Source organism: Sinohyriopsis cumingii, chromosome 6 (genome assembly GCF_028554795.1).
Source record: "Sinohyriopsis cumingii isolate HCF-2022 chromosome 6, ASM2855479v2, whole genome shotgun sequence".
Classification (NCBI taxonomy): domain Eukaryota; kingdom Metazoa; phylum Mollusca; class Bivalvia; order Unionida; family Unionidae; genus Sinohyriopsis; species Sinohyriopsis cumingii.
Window position 1 is genome coordinate 65,323,029 of NC_142966.1, and position 15,741 is coordinate 65,338,769.

The 15,741-nt window shown below is 34.4% G+C and overlaps 1 protein-coding gene across 1 annotated transcript in view; it reads left to right on the forward strand.

The window, feature by feature from the left end:
• The window catches only part of LOC149797108 (anoctamin-1-like), a 165,987-nt gene that overhangs the window by 77,306 nt on the left and 72,940 nt on the right, over nucleotides 1-15,741 (forward strand). Inside the window, exons 6-7 of the mRNA XM_089960712.1 lie at nucleotides 2,990-3,085; nucleotides 5,999-6,043. Of these exons, the coding sequence (XP_089816838.1) occupies nucleotides 2,990-3,085; nucleotides 5,999-6,043 (141 nt within the window). The remainder of the gene's footprint in view (nucleotides 1-2,989; nucleotides 3,086-5,998; nucleotides 6,044-15,741) is intronic.

The window sequence follows — 15,741 nt, forward strand, 5'->3', positions numbered from 1 at the left end:
CATGTATTTTTCTTGTACATGAAGAAAAATTCTTTCTTAAAAGTACGAAAAAATGTAAAAAGTTTATTATTGTTTTGGGGAAGAGATCACACATGAATAATACAAGATGATCGTGGCGTGGCTCCTGAAATTTTATATGTATTTTTCTCGTACACAAAAAAATAGTTATTTCTTCTTGAAGGTACAAAAAATAACATGTAAAAAAGTAATTCTGGGATTGTGTAGGGCTTCACCAATGTCGCTAACTGTGATTTTCTTTTCCTTATTGGCAGCAAATTATACCATCTGACAATTGTTTTTATTGGCGACATTGTTGGCTGTTTAAACTTTTATATACGACCATTGGTTTGGAGTGGAGAAATTCACAGACCCTATGACAGGAAGCCGCAAGCTTGATATAAAATGCACTGAAATTTATCTGTTGTTACATAAACAATTTCTTTGTCAATATATTGACAAACCATCTTAACAGTGTATTGTTATATCATAATCCGCTTACGTTGACATCAGGCATGAGTACTCTGTGTTGTGAGATGTCCACTTTTTTGTTGTTGACTTTTCTGGTAGGGAGATCAACCAGGTGAGGCATTATCTCGTAATCTATCTTTCGTGGCTAGTAATTAATATATTTACAAAGGCTGACATTTGTGGATGGTATGTAAAATTCCTCTTCTTTCACTCAGAATTTAATCCTTCAGAACACTGACATTTTCTGTAATAATCCTTGTCATCAGACCAGAGCACCTGCATCTCTATCGTCCATTGACCCTTTGTTAAATTTCTGATGCATGCATGAAAGGCAGCATCACTCCACTACCACAAATGTAAAACAAAAACCAACAAAAAACCCAAAACAACATCTTACTCGTTAGTCTATTCAGTAGGCAGGGAGGAACAGTAACTACAATCTACCAAATGAAGGCCAATTCCTTTTTAAAAAATGTACACAGATAAAATAGTTGCTGAAATTTCAATGAAAACACATTACCTTTGAAGCACCGATTGTTATGAAAATGCACTTAGAAAATGGAAAAAAAATCAGTCTCGATCATGCAATACAATTATTTGATGTTGCCACCACAATTAGAAATGGGCATTTGTTTGGTTGTCCAAAGCTGGCCTTTAGCAGTGACTTCAATAATGCATGCACCCTTCATCAAAGAAAGTCGACTACAATCTTCAATTAAAACAAAGAACTTTTCTTCAAAGGATGTCAGTACCAAACTTAATTAAAAGCCATGGAATCTGATGGATTTTTTCATTTTCCAACGTGACTGGAACATATTTACTGTGTTGTGAAAGGTTCCTTTTTGCAGGGAAAACGTTTATGCTTATGAAAACTACCAATGGCAGTTTCAAATGCAAACTAACTATTACCGACTCAGGACGTACCGAAAAGTAAATGTGCTTCATCATTTGTTATGTGATTGTGCTATCATTTTCCATTGAATTCAGACCTATATGACCTGTGACAGAATTATTGAATATTTTAAATCTCTGTGTGTGTGCATATTTTCGATGGAATTACTGTTGTGGATTCAATGTATGTGTTGAGATTTGCGGGTGAGTACACGGTGTTGATACTCTAATCATGCTATACATTAAACATGTATGTATAAACAGTATACAAGTATATGTACCAATTTGTGGTTCTCTGAATAAAGTAAAATATTCTATATGCCTTCTCTATTTTCACTACAAGTGTATTTTCCACTTAATATGCATCGATTCAGATGGAAACTGTGCCAGTGAAGCACATATTTACCGCCTGCATTTATTACCTAACCTTGCAAATTTTTTTGGGTACATGCATAATTCCTTCAGCTAACTGATCTGGTTGCTTATAACATGGTTTTGTCTATAACATGGTCAGGTTCTATGGCTCCCAACTACCGTGGTATACACACTCTTCATAGAAATATGCTGACTTTCAGGTCAATTTTTAGTCCACATTTAATAAAAACCACAAGTCCTTCTGTATTTTGTCCCCACAGTGGTGTATAATTTGTATGGACTTTTGTTCCAGATTTAAAACAACCTAAAAGACTACTCATACCAGCATAGGCATTTAAACAGGGGAAGTTAACGTTTTTGTCACATGCAAATTTTAATGAATTTCAGCAGCTGTCTTTGTTTCTAGTAATACATCCGGTTTTGGTACATAGTCTTTAGATGGTATGAGAGAAGCGCAAAACAGAAACAGCTCTTGGTTTAAAAATGCAGATTTTCTAAAATAAATCATTTCTGATTCCTTTCAGTAAAGATCACAAGAAATAATCAATTTCTAGCAGGGCAAAATATGAAAAATGAACACCAGAAATGCTTGCTTTAAAAAGCATGGCAATCTTACTGATATCCATCATATACACTGGTGTGTGATAGGGTAATTTGTCTAGTGTGTGATAGGGTAATCCCACTGGTGTGTGATATGGTAATCCCACTGGTGTGTGATAGGGTAATCCCACTGGTGTGATAAGGTAATCTCACCAGCGTGATAATATAATCTCAGCAGTGTTTGGTAGTGAAATCCCACTTGAAGGTCAGAATTTGTAGGCAGGAGTGAGGCTTTGCAAAGTTTCTACCCACAAGTTCTGTGTGGGAATTTTCTGTCAAGCTTATATAATTTCTTTCTCACAAGGAGATTGTTTCCCAAAAAATTGTCATATCATTGACATTGATAAAGCTTTAGAATTGCATTTGATTATCTATAAAACTATACATTTTTTTATTTACAATAAAATATTTTGTTAAATCTTACCTTTATAATTAGTCATTTTAATTAGGAGTACAGTGAAACATGTACATAATGTACACTGTTGAGACTTTTAACATTTTGTCCATGAAGGACAGATACCCTTAATATAGTGACTGAATGTATAGACAATTAAGACAAATATTTTTTAGATGCTGTCTTTATAAGCATTTGTTATCTGGGCTTGTTACTCTGTATTCAGCATTCCATGTACTAAAGCAGTATTTCATATTTCAGAGTGACCCTGAAATCCGGTACATGAAAGTTCATGCCACCTGGGAGGTACTTTCAAGATATGGGGAAATTCTCAAGATAAAAATGCCGTTGCAAGAGGTATGAATTTGTCTGTCTTGCAGTCACATGACGGGTGTCTCTATTCAGCAGTACTGATGTTGACAGAATTGTTGTAAACAACCGTATGATTTTGTCGTAAGGTTTCAGCTCTCTTCTTTCTTTGTATATTATTATCCATCTTCTAGACATTGGTTTTCAGACTGGTTTCCCATCAGAGAAAGAGAAACCACCAGTATTAACGTCAAAACATGGAATCATCTTTATTCAGATATGGTTATAATATATGATAAATGACTCATATTTTGAACATTTCTGTTTTTTATTACAAATTTAGGTATGAAAGGTAATTTAAAAATTTTGTGTTGATACAGAAAAAGTTACTTCCAATTCTATAATGATTTGCCAAGTTCAGAATATCAGGCAAACTCTTAAACATCCTTCCACTGTATTTAGGGCTCCCATCTGGAAATAATTTTGGTTTCCAAGTCAAACAGCGACAAAGGCATTGTTCAGTTAGCAACAAAACCATATGCAGAGTCTGAAAAAATAGTCCCTGTTTATTCAGTTGACATTATTACCTTGCTTGACATTTAAAACTTCATGAGGGTGCTGTCAGATATTACATTAAAAAACAAATGTACACGGTTGAAGAATATATATCAATACTTTGTGTATTATCACTCCTGTTTTGCACTATGCATTGCATCAACTGCTAACTGTACGGTACATATTGGATTATGTATTGTATTGTCACACAAGTATTGTGATATGCATCATGTTATGACCAAGCATGTGATGCAGAGCTGTACAAGATATATGTTGCAAACTTTTATGGCATGACTCCTCATGGAACATGGTGCTACAGACTGCTGCTTGTTCAGCTAATTTTGAGTTTTGCAGAGTGTGTTTGAATTATTTAGCTGTTCTGTGTTTTCATATTTGCAGACATATATTGATTCTTTATAGCTACAATTCCTTTCTTGACTGCAGATATGACTTACCTGATAAAATTGAATCATCCACAGTATAATCAAAAAAATCTGAAAGTATAGAACAGCAATCCCTCTATTATAGTTTGCAGTTGAAACATAATATAGTTATCCATGTGCTTTCAAAGAAGCATGAAAATATTGTACACGTCAATATGTACATTGATATGTGTGAATTGACCTCGGACTCTTCCAACACCAAAACAGCTAGAAATGGGAGACTTGAACTTGGGTCATTGTTAGTCCTTTGGATGCGAATGGTACGAGCTCATTTGGAATTTTGATCACGCCCATGCTGGTGTGGTTGCATTTGTAATCTTACATAATTTAAAATAACTGGGGGAGTTTATTTTTCATGTGTCTGAGAATTGGCACAAGTGATCATTGAGTCAGGTGTTGACACATGTCAGATTGAGATGCCTGGGTGATTCCCTTGTATTTCCCATTGGGTCATAGCATGGAAACTATTGAGATCCTCACCTTACCACATTATAACCAATTGCTGGTCATGAAAAGACAAATTTATATGTGCAGCTGACATTGACCCTTGGGTATGTTCTTACCTACAGGAACTTAGTCCTGGTGTCATAACTAGGAAACTATTGAGATCCTCACCTTACCACATCATAACCACTTGCTGGTCATGAAAAGACAAATTATATGTGCAGCTGACATTGACCCTTGGGTCTGTTCCTACCTACAGGAACTTAGCCCTGGTGTCATATCTTGGAAACTATTGAGATCCCTGCCTTACAGTCATATATACACTTTCTGGAAATGATGAGATGAATTTCAGCATGAAACTGACTTGGACATCAGGGTTCATCTCGACATGGACTGGGCTATAACTGGGAAACTATCGACATCTCAGCCCATTACAGTGTATCTGCTTACTGGGCATGAAAAGACTAATTTATCCACACAACTAAATTGGCTCAAGGTCCCATTCTTTTCTAGTGAAATTAACCCCTGGATTCTAACTTGAAAACTGTCAAGATCAGCACCTTATAAACATATATATATTTGCTCAGTATGACGGGACAAATGCACATATCTAACTGACATTATCCTACTCAGGCAGTCCTTACCCACAGGTGTCCTACCCAAGAGGTTAAAGCTAAGATATTTTAGGTCAAAACAGGGAAGTATGGGAATGCTTGCTTTACAAACACAGAATTCTGGCTGTGTCCAGACTCCATTGTTGTTGGAACTTGTATTATCTGGACCAGTGAGTGAGTGAGCGATTGAGTGAGTTGGTGTGTCGGTGGTAGCAGGTGGGTGTGGCAGTTTATTATGATGTCTAGCACTAGGGCATCATGCCACAGACATGTAGCATCATGTCCCACCCAGTCACATCCTGTAACCAGGCTGCCCAACCTTTTAACAATGAGTGCCAAGAGAGGCAACTGCTCTTACTGTTTTTATAAGTCTGGTATGATTAGGTCAGGGTTGGAACCTGCATCTTAGGCAGATGGTCTAACCACTTAGGCCACCGGGGACCAGTCATGTCTGTATGATCTTAATTCCATTCAACCCAGACGAGCACATCATGAAGGTTACATAAAAACAGCATAATCTGGTTCTTGATCTCATGATGCAGATAATCAAATTTTACTTTAAAATTCATGGGCCAATATTTAGGGACTCTGGCTCCAATTTGAATTAGAATTTTTTTCTCAAATATCCAGTAACCTAGCTTTTTTAATACACATGAGCTGCTTTGTTTTTAATATGATAATTGATTATGATTTCAAACAAAAATGGGAAGAAATAAGTGACAAATTAAATCAGCCAGAAATGTAAAAAGTTTCATCTACTTGCCAGCATCCAACAATAGCAATTTTCATTCTGATGTTGTTCTATGATTATTGTGGATGGTAGAATGAAAAAATATTGACATTTTGTGTATGTTCTATTATTGTATCATCTCATCTGTATCAATCTGTACTTTTTCTTTCCATAGACTATAGTATCAGCTGATATAGAGAAGAAGTACAGCAAGTGGGAGGTAATATCTTCAACATTTCTTTTACTTTAAAATTTGCAAAAATGTGTGTGTGTGGTACACAAATTCTCCTAGATATTTATTTTGTATTCCTTTGACTGTTATGTTCTTGTATATAAATTTAACTATTTTTACATCATCCCTGTTGATACAAGGTAATGTTTCTATAAATTACATGGGGAATTATTCTGGTGACCTCTTTATGCGTTGTCATGTTTTTGGGGTCATTTTGCACCTGTTCAGTCTTTGATAGGCAACTTTAGAAGAATACCATATACTCTGCCTTGGTTAATTTTCCAGTATGCTAAATGTCAGAAATGGGTAAAACTGTGATGCAGATATCAATTTGCAAAATGTACCGACGATGCAAGGTATTAAATATTTTTTCTCTCTTTGAATGCTGTCACAGGATGAGGTAAGTGTCCTTATCTTAAATGGGGTGGTTTTTTTTTTAAAAATCATTATGTTCCTCACATTTCTATGTAAATAGTAGAAGTTTATTATTTGCTTTCTGCTTAACATTTTGCCTCATATTATTTCAGTTTTAAACACTTTTTACACATTCATTGTTTTCCGATTTGCTGTATTATTCATGTGTTATAGTGGCTTAATTTGGAACAGATTTTCAAATAATTCAGTATTTGCACGTGTACCCAGGGTTTCCAACTTCTACGAAGTATCTTTACAATTGCTTTGTTGACATCAAAATAGTTTTTTGGGTACAAGAAAATAATAAATTAATACATTCTATTACACTACATACATATTCATATATCATAGATGCCAAGTGTCCCGTTTTTTTCTGTATTTTGGACCTGAATATGAGTGTGGTTTTTTTGCAAAAAATACATATTCTTTTAAATTTTAAAAATAATAAAAATTTCCTTGGAAATTTCAGTTTCCAATGGGCACTTGGTTCCATTCTGATAGAAATGTATTGCACATATATAGAAATACAGTTCTACAATATGATTCATTCATTCAAAATGGAGGCTACCATGCCTCTCTTTATCTGCCATATTGGATTTCGCAAACAGCTACTCCTGTCACTGTATCTCACGTCTAATCATGTTGAATAGGAAAGCAGAAAACTCAGAATTTTCTCCAGGAAAGACAAGAAAACAGAACTGGAAGGACAATTGTGCCGTCTTGTTTAGATTTGTGAAACCATCTAGTAAAGGAGAAAACTTTATGTTTTGCAAATTGTGTAATGTGATTTCGCTATTGGGCATGAAGGCGCCCATGAAATACAAGAGCATGAAAAAGCTAATAAACACCAGCTTGCTGCTTCATCATACACAACTCAGCCTGAACTTATGACATATATAAATACCAGAGAGAACCTTGATGTAATTTGATCGAAATTCAGTTTATTAAATTTCTTTTAGAAATTAACCTTCCTCTTTCAGTTACCGGTGTTGCTGGCAATTTATTTCGCACACCTTTTCCAGACAGTAAAATTGCAAAGGATTACTACTATGCTAGAACAAAAACAGTTCAGTAAGAAAATCACACAGAATTGAGATCATCAGTGAATGTTGGTACTGTGGTATCGATAATGATTGAAAGAAGGATAAAAACAAGATGTGGAAAAGGCTTCTATAAATAGCCTGTGTCTGAGTGTGTTGCACTCTTGCACCTTCTGGATGGGCACCCAAATGGAACAAGGTGCCCGTCCAGAAGGTACAAGTGTGCAAGTTTGTGTGCGACTTTTCTGCAATTCTTATAAAATCAGCTGAGAATATTGTTATCTCCACCAGCTGCGGATTTTACACTCAAAACACGACTGTCTTTAACTTGTAAAAATTTATTAATTCACTTTCATACACTATAGATAGTTTACGTATTTTGCTATTAGAAAATTTCACCAAGAGTCTAAACTGTTTATTTGCAGCAAGCAGTGTAGACAATGATTTGCCATTGCACACGTGACCATATATATCAGTTTAGACTCTTCATAGTTGGGGATGCATTATATTGATGGAAATATGTTTACTATTCTTGTGCCAATTAATTCATGTTAAATATTTTTTAAAAATTATATTTTATTTAGTTTACAAAAATTTTCAATCGCTTTCTCTGATTTAAACATGAATTGGTTCAGTTATGGTGAACATGCTGAATGCAGATTGATTCTCATTCCATTTGAACCCCTGGGTTAACACTGTAAATGTCATGCATGCAAATTACTCTTATTATTTCACATAAATGTTTATTTTTATCAGTGCACATGTACACAGTTGTACAGGATAATTTGCTTCTTTTTAACTTGCTAACAGTCCAATGTAAACAATGTATGGCACTTTCATTACAGACCTTGGAAGAAGAAGTAAGTATAAATGAAAAGCTTGGATTGATCTGTGCTGTAGATGTGGCGTTATTTATATTTCTGCTAGAATTTGCCATTGAAATGCCCTTTCAGATAAAGAATTGCATTTCATATAGTGTGTATGATACCTTTGTTCAGCTTGGCAGGTCATGATACTTTGAAACCTGTCTTAGATATAATGCCTTATAAAGGACACCTGTGCTAAAAGAACAATATTTCTGAACGCTTTAATAGATCTGATCATTTATATTTAATGACCTGTTCAGAATTACAATTGTATTATTATTGAGTGGTCTTTACAGGCAGGTTTCATTGTATATCATTAGTACAGCATTCCCTTATTATAAGCCCTTCAATATAACAGTCCCTGTTATAAGTCAAGCATTGTCATGGATGCCATTACTTTATGGGCAGCAAAACTGTATAAATCATGTGCTTCATTTTAAGGTGGTCTCACTACAAGGCAGTATACTGTATGACTCCATGGACAGCATTATTATGAGGAAGTACTGTGTCATTTTCTTCATTATAAGGCAGAAAGAAAGTATAATCTTGTTCCCATGGACAACATAATAATCGGGGAGTACTGTATCATATACTTCATTGTGAGGAGGCTTACTATAAGGCAGTATACTGAATGGCTCCCATGGACATCATTATAATGAGGGAGTATTGTATCATGTACTTAATTATAAGATGGCCTTACTATAAGTCAATATACTGAATGGCTCCCATGGACATCATTATAATCAGGGAGTACTGTATCATGTACTTCATTGTAAGGAGACCTTATTATAAGGCAATATACTGAATGGCTCCCATGGACAATGAGGGAGTATTGTATCATGTACTTAATTATAAGATGGCCTTACTATTGGGCAGTATACTGAATGGCTCCCATGGATGTCATTATAATTAACGAAAACTGTATCATGTACTTAAATAAGGTCATATCAGTGAAAGGCAGTATTTTCCCTGGCTCCCGTCGACAGGATTATAATGATTGAGTACTATATTATGTACTTAAATACAAGGTTGTCTCAGTATAAGGCAGTATAATCTATTACTCCCATGGATGGAATTATAATGGGGGAGTACTGTATTTGGGGATTTATAATCCTTTCTAAAATGGGAGGAGATTAGTTTTAAAAATTCAGTTTTTGAAAGACTGTTGGTTTAATGATATCCTAAATTGAATACTAATCAGATTTTAAGCTAGAGCTAGATGAACTGAATCAACCTAACATCAAATGAATGAAACACATTTTTGAGGAGAATACTAAAATTCTGATTCCTTTGTTTTGTTTTGTTTCAGTGAATACTCCTTGTAGACAGTATCCTATATACTTCTTTCTTGTTAGGGTCTAATATGTACTCTAGAAGCACCTTCTCTTATTCACATTTGATCCAATCTTGCATCCTTTGCTTGAACAGTCAGTCCTATGATCTGTTACATGAAAGTGTGCATGTTTATGAAAATTTAGTTTAAAAGTTGATTTTGAAATAGTAATAGGTAAATTCTATCATACTGCTTATGGGCTTGTGGATATAAAATGTTCTTTCCTGCATGTCAGGTCAGCACCATTTTCATATTTTTTATCTTGAATATTGGTTTGTTGGATATATTACAGTATTTATTAATATGTACTATACAATATTTTAAGAATTCTCTGCATTATGTGTCTGTCTCCTATCCTTTTAATTCTTATTTAATTTCTAACAGGAAAATTTAATTACCAGCCTTGTTATCTAGGGAAGGGTGCCATCATTTTTATTTAATTACTCTACCATTCAAAATCCAAGACTAACTGTACTATTTCTTTGGAGTAGAAATGTCTGCCAAAATGGGTCATGGTATTGGGTTATGGTAACATGCATGGTTGCTTTGTCATTTACTGGTACAGAGAGATGTGACCTTAGCTGAAGCATGGATATGTTATCAAATTCAAGTGGTCTAAAGAAATTTATAATATTTGTCCCACATCAAAATCTTGGGCAGAACATAGCTGTCACTTTTCTGATGACATTGTTATCACTGATGGTTTTTTGTTGTCAACCCCACCTTGATGGAAGACCTCATATAGTGATCTCTTTGATATCAGTTTCCCTTTCTGTCCATCTGTATGTCTGTACCTCAATATCAATATTTTGTATGTGATTAGTTTCTTAAACACAGTAATACAATGCAATTTTACCAAAAGCTTGGGATGGGCTTAAAAGATAGGCCTTGGTGAGCTTATTATCATTCGTTTTCCCCACAAGTGTTAACATTGTGTGCATTTTACTCCATTTCCCTGAATCTATTTCATATAGAGTCATGGAACTTGATGGATTCATTCATTTTTAAGAGTGTTACAGCATTCACTGTGTAAAATTGACTTGAGAACCTACTCTACATGGTCCAGTTGTGTACATCTGTGAAACCTGCTCACTACCTATTTTTGTTTGAGTAATCCACTTGTCTTTCTTTTCTACTAAGAAATTATAAGGAGTTTTTTTAAGCATTGCTGGTCGTAGGCCAGAAGAGTTTATATGATAGCCTCTTACCCTGTTATCTATATGTTGTAATCCATTGGCACAATTTTGATATTGTAGTTCATTAACTACTAGGAGGATTGCCAGTAAACTTTGTGTATATACTTATGCCAACATTTAGTGGGGCCTAAATGTCAATTGTATCCTTTGGATATCCAAGGTGGACACCACTGTGGCCATCTTGAATTTTTTTTATCAGATCAGTACTACTCCTAAACAAATGGTTATATTGACATGATGTTTTCATTCAATGACTCATTATTTCTTTTGAATAGATGATCATATATACAGAAGGTTTCCACTATTACACGTTTTGATACCAGGATGGTTTTATATCAAAGTGGTTCTGAGCAGACCTCCAACATGATGACCATGCCTGCCATCATGAAAATCAGTTTTATTACCTTTGGAGCTATTGTCAAACAAGTGAAAGGTTTTCACTGAAATGATTCAGAATATAAGTAATTGGTCCTACATTAAAATATTGCCAGTGTGACATACAGGGTCTTGATAAAGCTACTTCAGACCAGGTGGCCATATTGATGTGCATAGATTTTTTAAATATATAATAAAATTAACTTCTTTCTTGAAATATACAGTTGTTCCTATAGTAAAATTATGCCATTCAGAACATTTTTATGTGGTTAATTTCTTAAATAGAAGGTTATGCAGACAAGGAGTTTTTGCAAAATTACTAAATCATATAATATGTAACTGATTTGAAAATGGTACTCTCTGACCTCCAACATGGGACCATATTAACCATTGGAAAATCTTGCTATCACTACTCTTGCGTTAATGGTGGCATTGACATGGGGGGTTTTCTATCCAAAAACACTGACTACAGTATGGAATTGCTTCATTAATGGTGGCATTGACATGGGGGATTTTCTATACAAAAACACTTATTGCAGTATGGAATTGCTTCAGAATGACAATTATGCAGATCTGATATCTAACCAAACACCATCTTTGATGATCAGCTATTTCCGTTGATTTTATTTTGGTGTGTAGGTCAGTGATCTCCCTAAGATCAGTGGTTTTCTAAAATTTACATAACTAACTCTCTGCTTCCTCAAACCTTAAATTTTTTATAAATGGTTATTTATTTATCATCCATTTTTTTTTTATGACTCTTGATTCATTCATTCTAATTCATTTTTATAAAGCTTGGAATATAGGTCTGTATGATCAAGTTCCCAAAGGAATTTAGTAGTGAGTGAGATTGGCATATATTATCTAGGTGTACTAGGCTCTAATTTGGATGTGATCTGATTTTGAGCAAACATAGTTAGTATACTTATATCATCGTCTTGGATGGATACAGTTTTGAATTTTGAAAAGGTGATCTTGCATCTGACTACTTGAGCTTGTCAACACTTTAGTGACTATTTCTGATTGGATCGTTATGAGACTTTGTAAATAGGCTTTGATCATCAAGACAAAGTGAAGCAGGGGAAAGAACCATTGATATTGACTAGTACAAACTGCAGGAGTCATTTCCCTTGAGTAGTTGAGCAAACCTGTTTGAACATTTTAATTTAGACTTTAGGATGCATAAATTTCAATGGAACAGTTGTTAAAACTTTTGAAAATAATATACCTTAGGAATTAAAATGATTTGGTGTTTATAAACAGAAAACAAATATATAAAACAGAAATGTGTTTAAACAAAATGTTGATCCTGTTGAAAATGTTGAACTACATTTAATGATTTAATTAAGGATCAGTTTTTCATTACTATAGATATCTGTTTGTAAGTCATTATGTTTCATCTAATATTGATTTTACTTCAATGAGAACTTATATTTTTTTGTTAAAACCAACCTTGTGTAACTTTATAACAATTTGCAGAGACTTAATTCCAAAAAAGAATTGTACAAGAATTTAACTTGGCAGATGATACAACTGCAATTTAAAATTGAAGGGAAAGTATAAAACATAAGAAGACATCCCTGAGATTAATGTCACAGCAGCACATCATTAAATCTGTCTTAGTTTGAGACTGCATTTTTAATTATATGCAAGAAAAAGTCTTGCTTTCAGAAGAAGATATTTCTTGTAAAAACCATGCTTAAGTTTAGAAATTTATTTGCAGAAAATTGTTGCTAATAACTAGATGACATTTGAAATTCTAAATTATTTTAAAGTACTTTAGATATGTTTGGTAAGCAGATTTGCAACAGAGGTGGCAAATTTGTGAAATTGCATAACTGTCCCTGGGCAGCAAGCTTTGAACCACTGGTTGCCCAGCCAATTTTGCTTGTAAATTATTGCAATGTCTCTAAGTTTGCTTTAATCAAAACAATGCAACAAAATTTGTCGTATTTATAGCTAGTCCTTATTACACACTATACATGGGACTCATCCTCAATCTTGCTGATGAAATTGTCATGCAAGTTTACATGCATTTTTAACTGTTTTTGAGATCTGCAAATAAAAGATAATTGAACAAATTCTTTCTTGCCAAATATCTTGCTGTCAGCTTTCTGGTGTATGGTCATCCCTGATCATAAATGTATCCATATTGTATGTTTATCAGAGTTTTATATCATTACAATTCACATTAGAGTTTATCCAGTACCATAAATTCGGCACCTAAACCATGAGGTAACTGGCCTTTTCACATGGGAAACTTTTCACATGGCTTCACCAGCCAGTATAGTATCAAACTTCAATTAAGACTGGTTTAATTAAACTTTCCATATTCCTTTAGCGAATGTTAGGCAGCATAAGCATCTATTATATGCTCTGTAGCTAGTATACATTTATTCAACAGGCCAATCAGAAAGCATAATACTAAATCATTCAATTCAGTTTGTCAAGCTAAAAATAAATAAAATTCCACCATATAGGTGTGTTGACACAGCCATGAGTCTTGTTTCTTTATTGTTCATGCTGAGGGCCGGTAGTATGGACTGCAATTTTGTAATTAGATAATGATTAGTCAACACCTGTGGATTAGTGTCACTTCTTACTGATGTTGGTCAACAACACTTTACAAAGAAAGTATCTGGAAATAATTCAGTTTGGCATCCTATGGTAGTACCCAGAGGGACAATGTAAAGCTCAAATGTTTGGTCAGTATATAAAGTCACATTTTGGTTTTTAAAATGATAATCTTTTTATTAATATTTTATGGTTTCTCAACCCAGTTTTCACTTCGGGTAAAAAGGTTGCTGACATTAAGTTTTAGATGTCATGGGATACCAGCTAATGAATATGTATACCCCTGTACTAGTATTACCATGTTAAAATGCATGTTATAATCTTTTATGTTGTGACATGTATTTGTGAATTATCTATAAGGTGTTAATATACATCCATCCATCCAACACACACACACACACACATACAATGCAATTTATTTAGAAACTCTTAATACCCCCTCCCCCTGCAATGTATTTTCCTCCTGAGACAATTGCAGTTGCAATTACTTAGAGGAAAGAAACCCGTCACCTTCAGAAATATCTTTAGAAATTTGGTAGTTGATCCATGTTGATAAAATGCCAGTGGAATTGAACCCACAACCCTCTAGCTGGGAGTCTTACCTTGAGAGCAGATCTCAATGGTATCCAAGTTGTGACCTCAGAGGGATGGCCCCAGGGGTGTAAGTACATATCCAGGAGTCCATTTCGACTACATGTTTTAACTCCCCTTTTTAAGCCAAGTAGATGTATGTACTGTAAGGGTGAGACTGAGCAGATTGTAAGTTAAGAATCATTGGGCAGAGATCCATGTGACGATAGTGGTTCATCAATTGACTGTCCTTTGTATGATTTGAAGTTAATCCGATGTATATGATGTAGGAAAGAATACATGCCACTAGCATTAATAGACAGTGTAGCAAATACATTGAAACTCCACTATGACATGATGGTCAGGGTCCACAAAATGCCATCATATTATGTTACATATCTTGCATTATCCAGACCAGTCAATTAACTTAAGAATATGTATGTACTTAGTTATACAAAAAGGGGTGGGGGGGAAATCGGGGGTGGGTGGGTTCAGTGATACAGCTACCAACTTAAAGTGATGCATATTAAATGAAAAATACATTTTAAAAATCCCACTGATTACAATTTAAAAATTTCATGGGGGCAGAGAACCATGCATTGGTACATATGTATACATGTATAAGAAAATTGTCAACTGTATAGTACGAAAAAGTATTCGCCAACCAATATCTTTGCATCTATAATAGTAATTCTCTCAAAAACGTGTGTAAATTATTCATAATTTATAGAATTTGTCTGTCTTGCTCCACTCAAATCCAAATACCTAATTTCTTACTTACACACTAGTACTAACTTGCAAAACACTCTATTTTCAGAAACGTTCCTCTGTGCTGAATATGTCAAATGGGACTGAGTTTTGACTAGCAATAAAATGCACTAATCAGACATTGTTTGTACAAAAAATAAACTTTTATTTAGGCATGAAAAATGCTTCATTTGAAATTTGTTAACAGGTATTTAGCTGGTAATCTTAATGAGATGAACAATGAACAGCTGAGAAATTGCCTCAACCCATTTGGGGAGTAAACTATTCGATTTGATGGATAAAGTTGCTTTCTATAAAATAGCTGAGTTATTCTCTCCAATTAGTGTTCAGCATTAGTAACTTTATCATTTGGATGTTAAAGTAACCTGATTGGTCTCCAGCTGATATCTGCACTCCTGACTTCAGGTTAGGAAAATAAGAGGATTAAGACAGATTTTAATGTAATGGGCATAGCCTTTGACTTCAAAACCGTACATGAAAGATATAGTGGGGAGATATAATTATATTTGTTAAGCGAGGTAGAATGAGTGTGGGGTTTACATGTATGTGG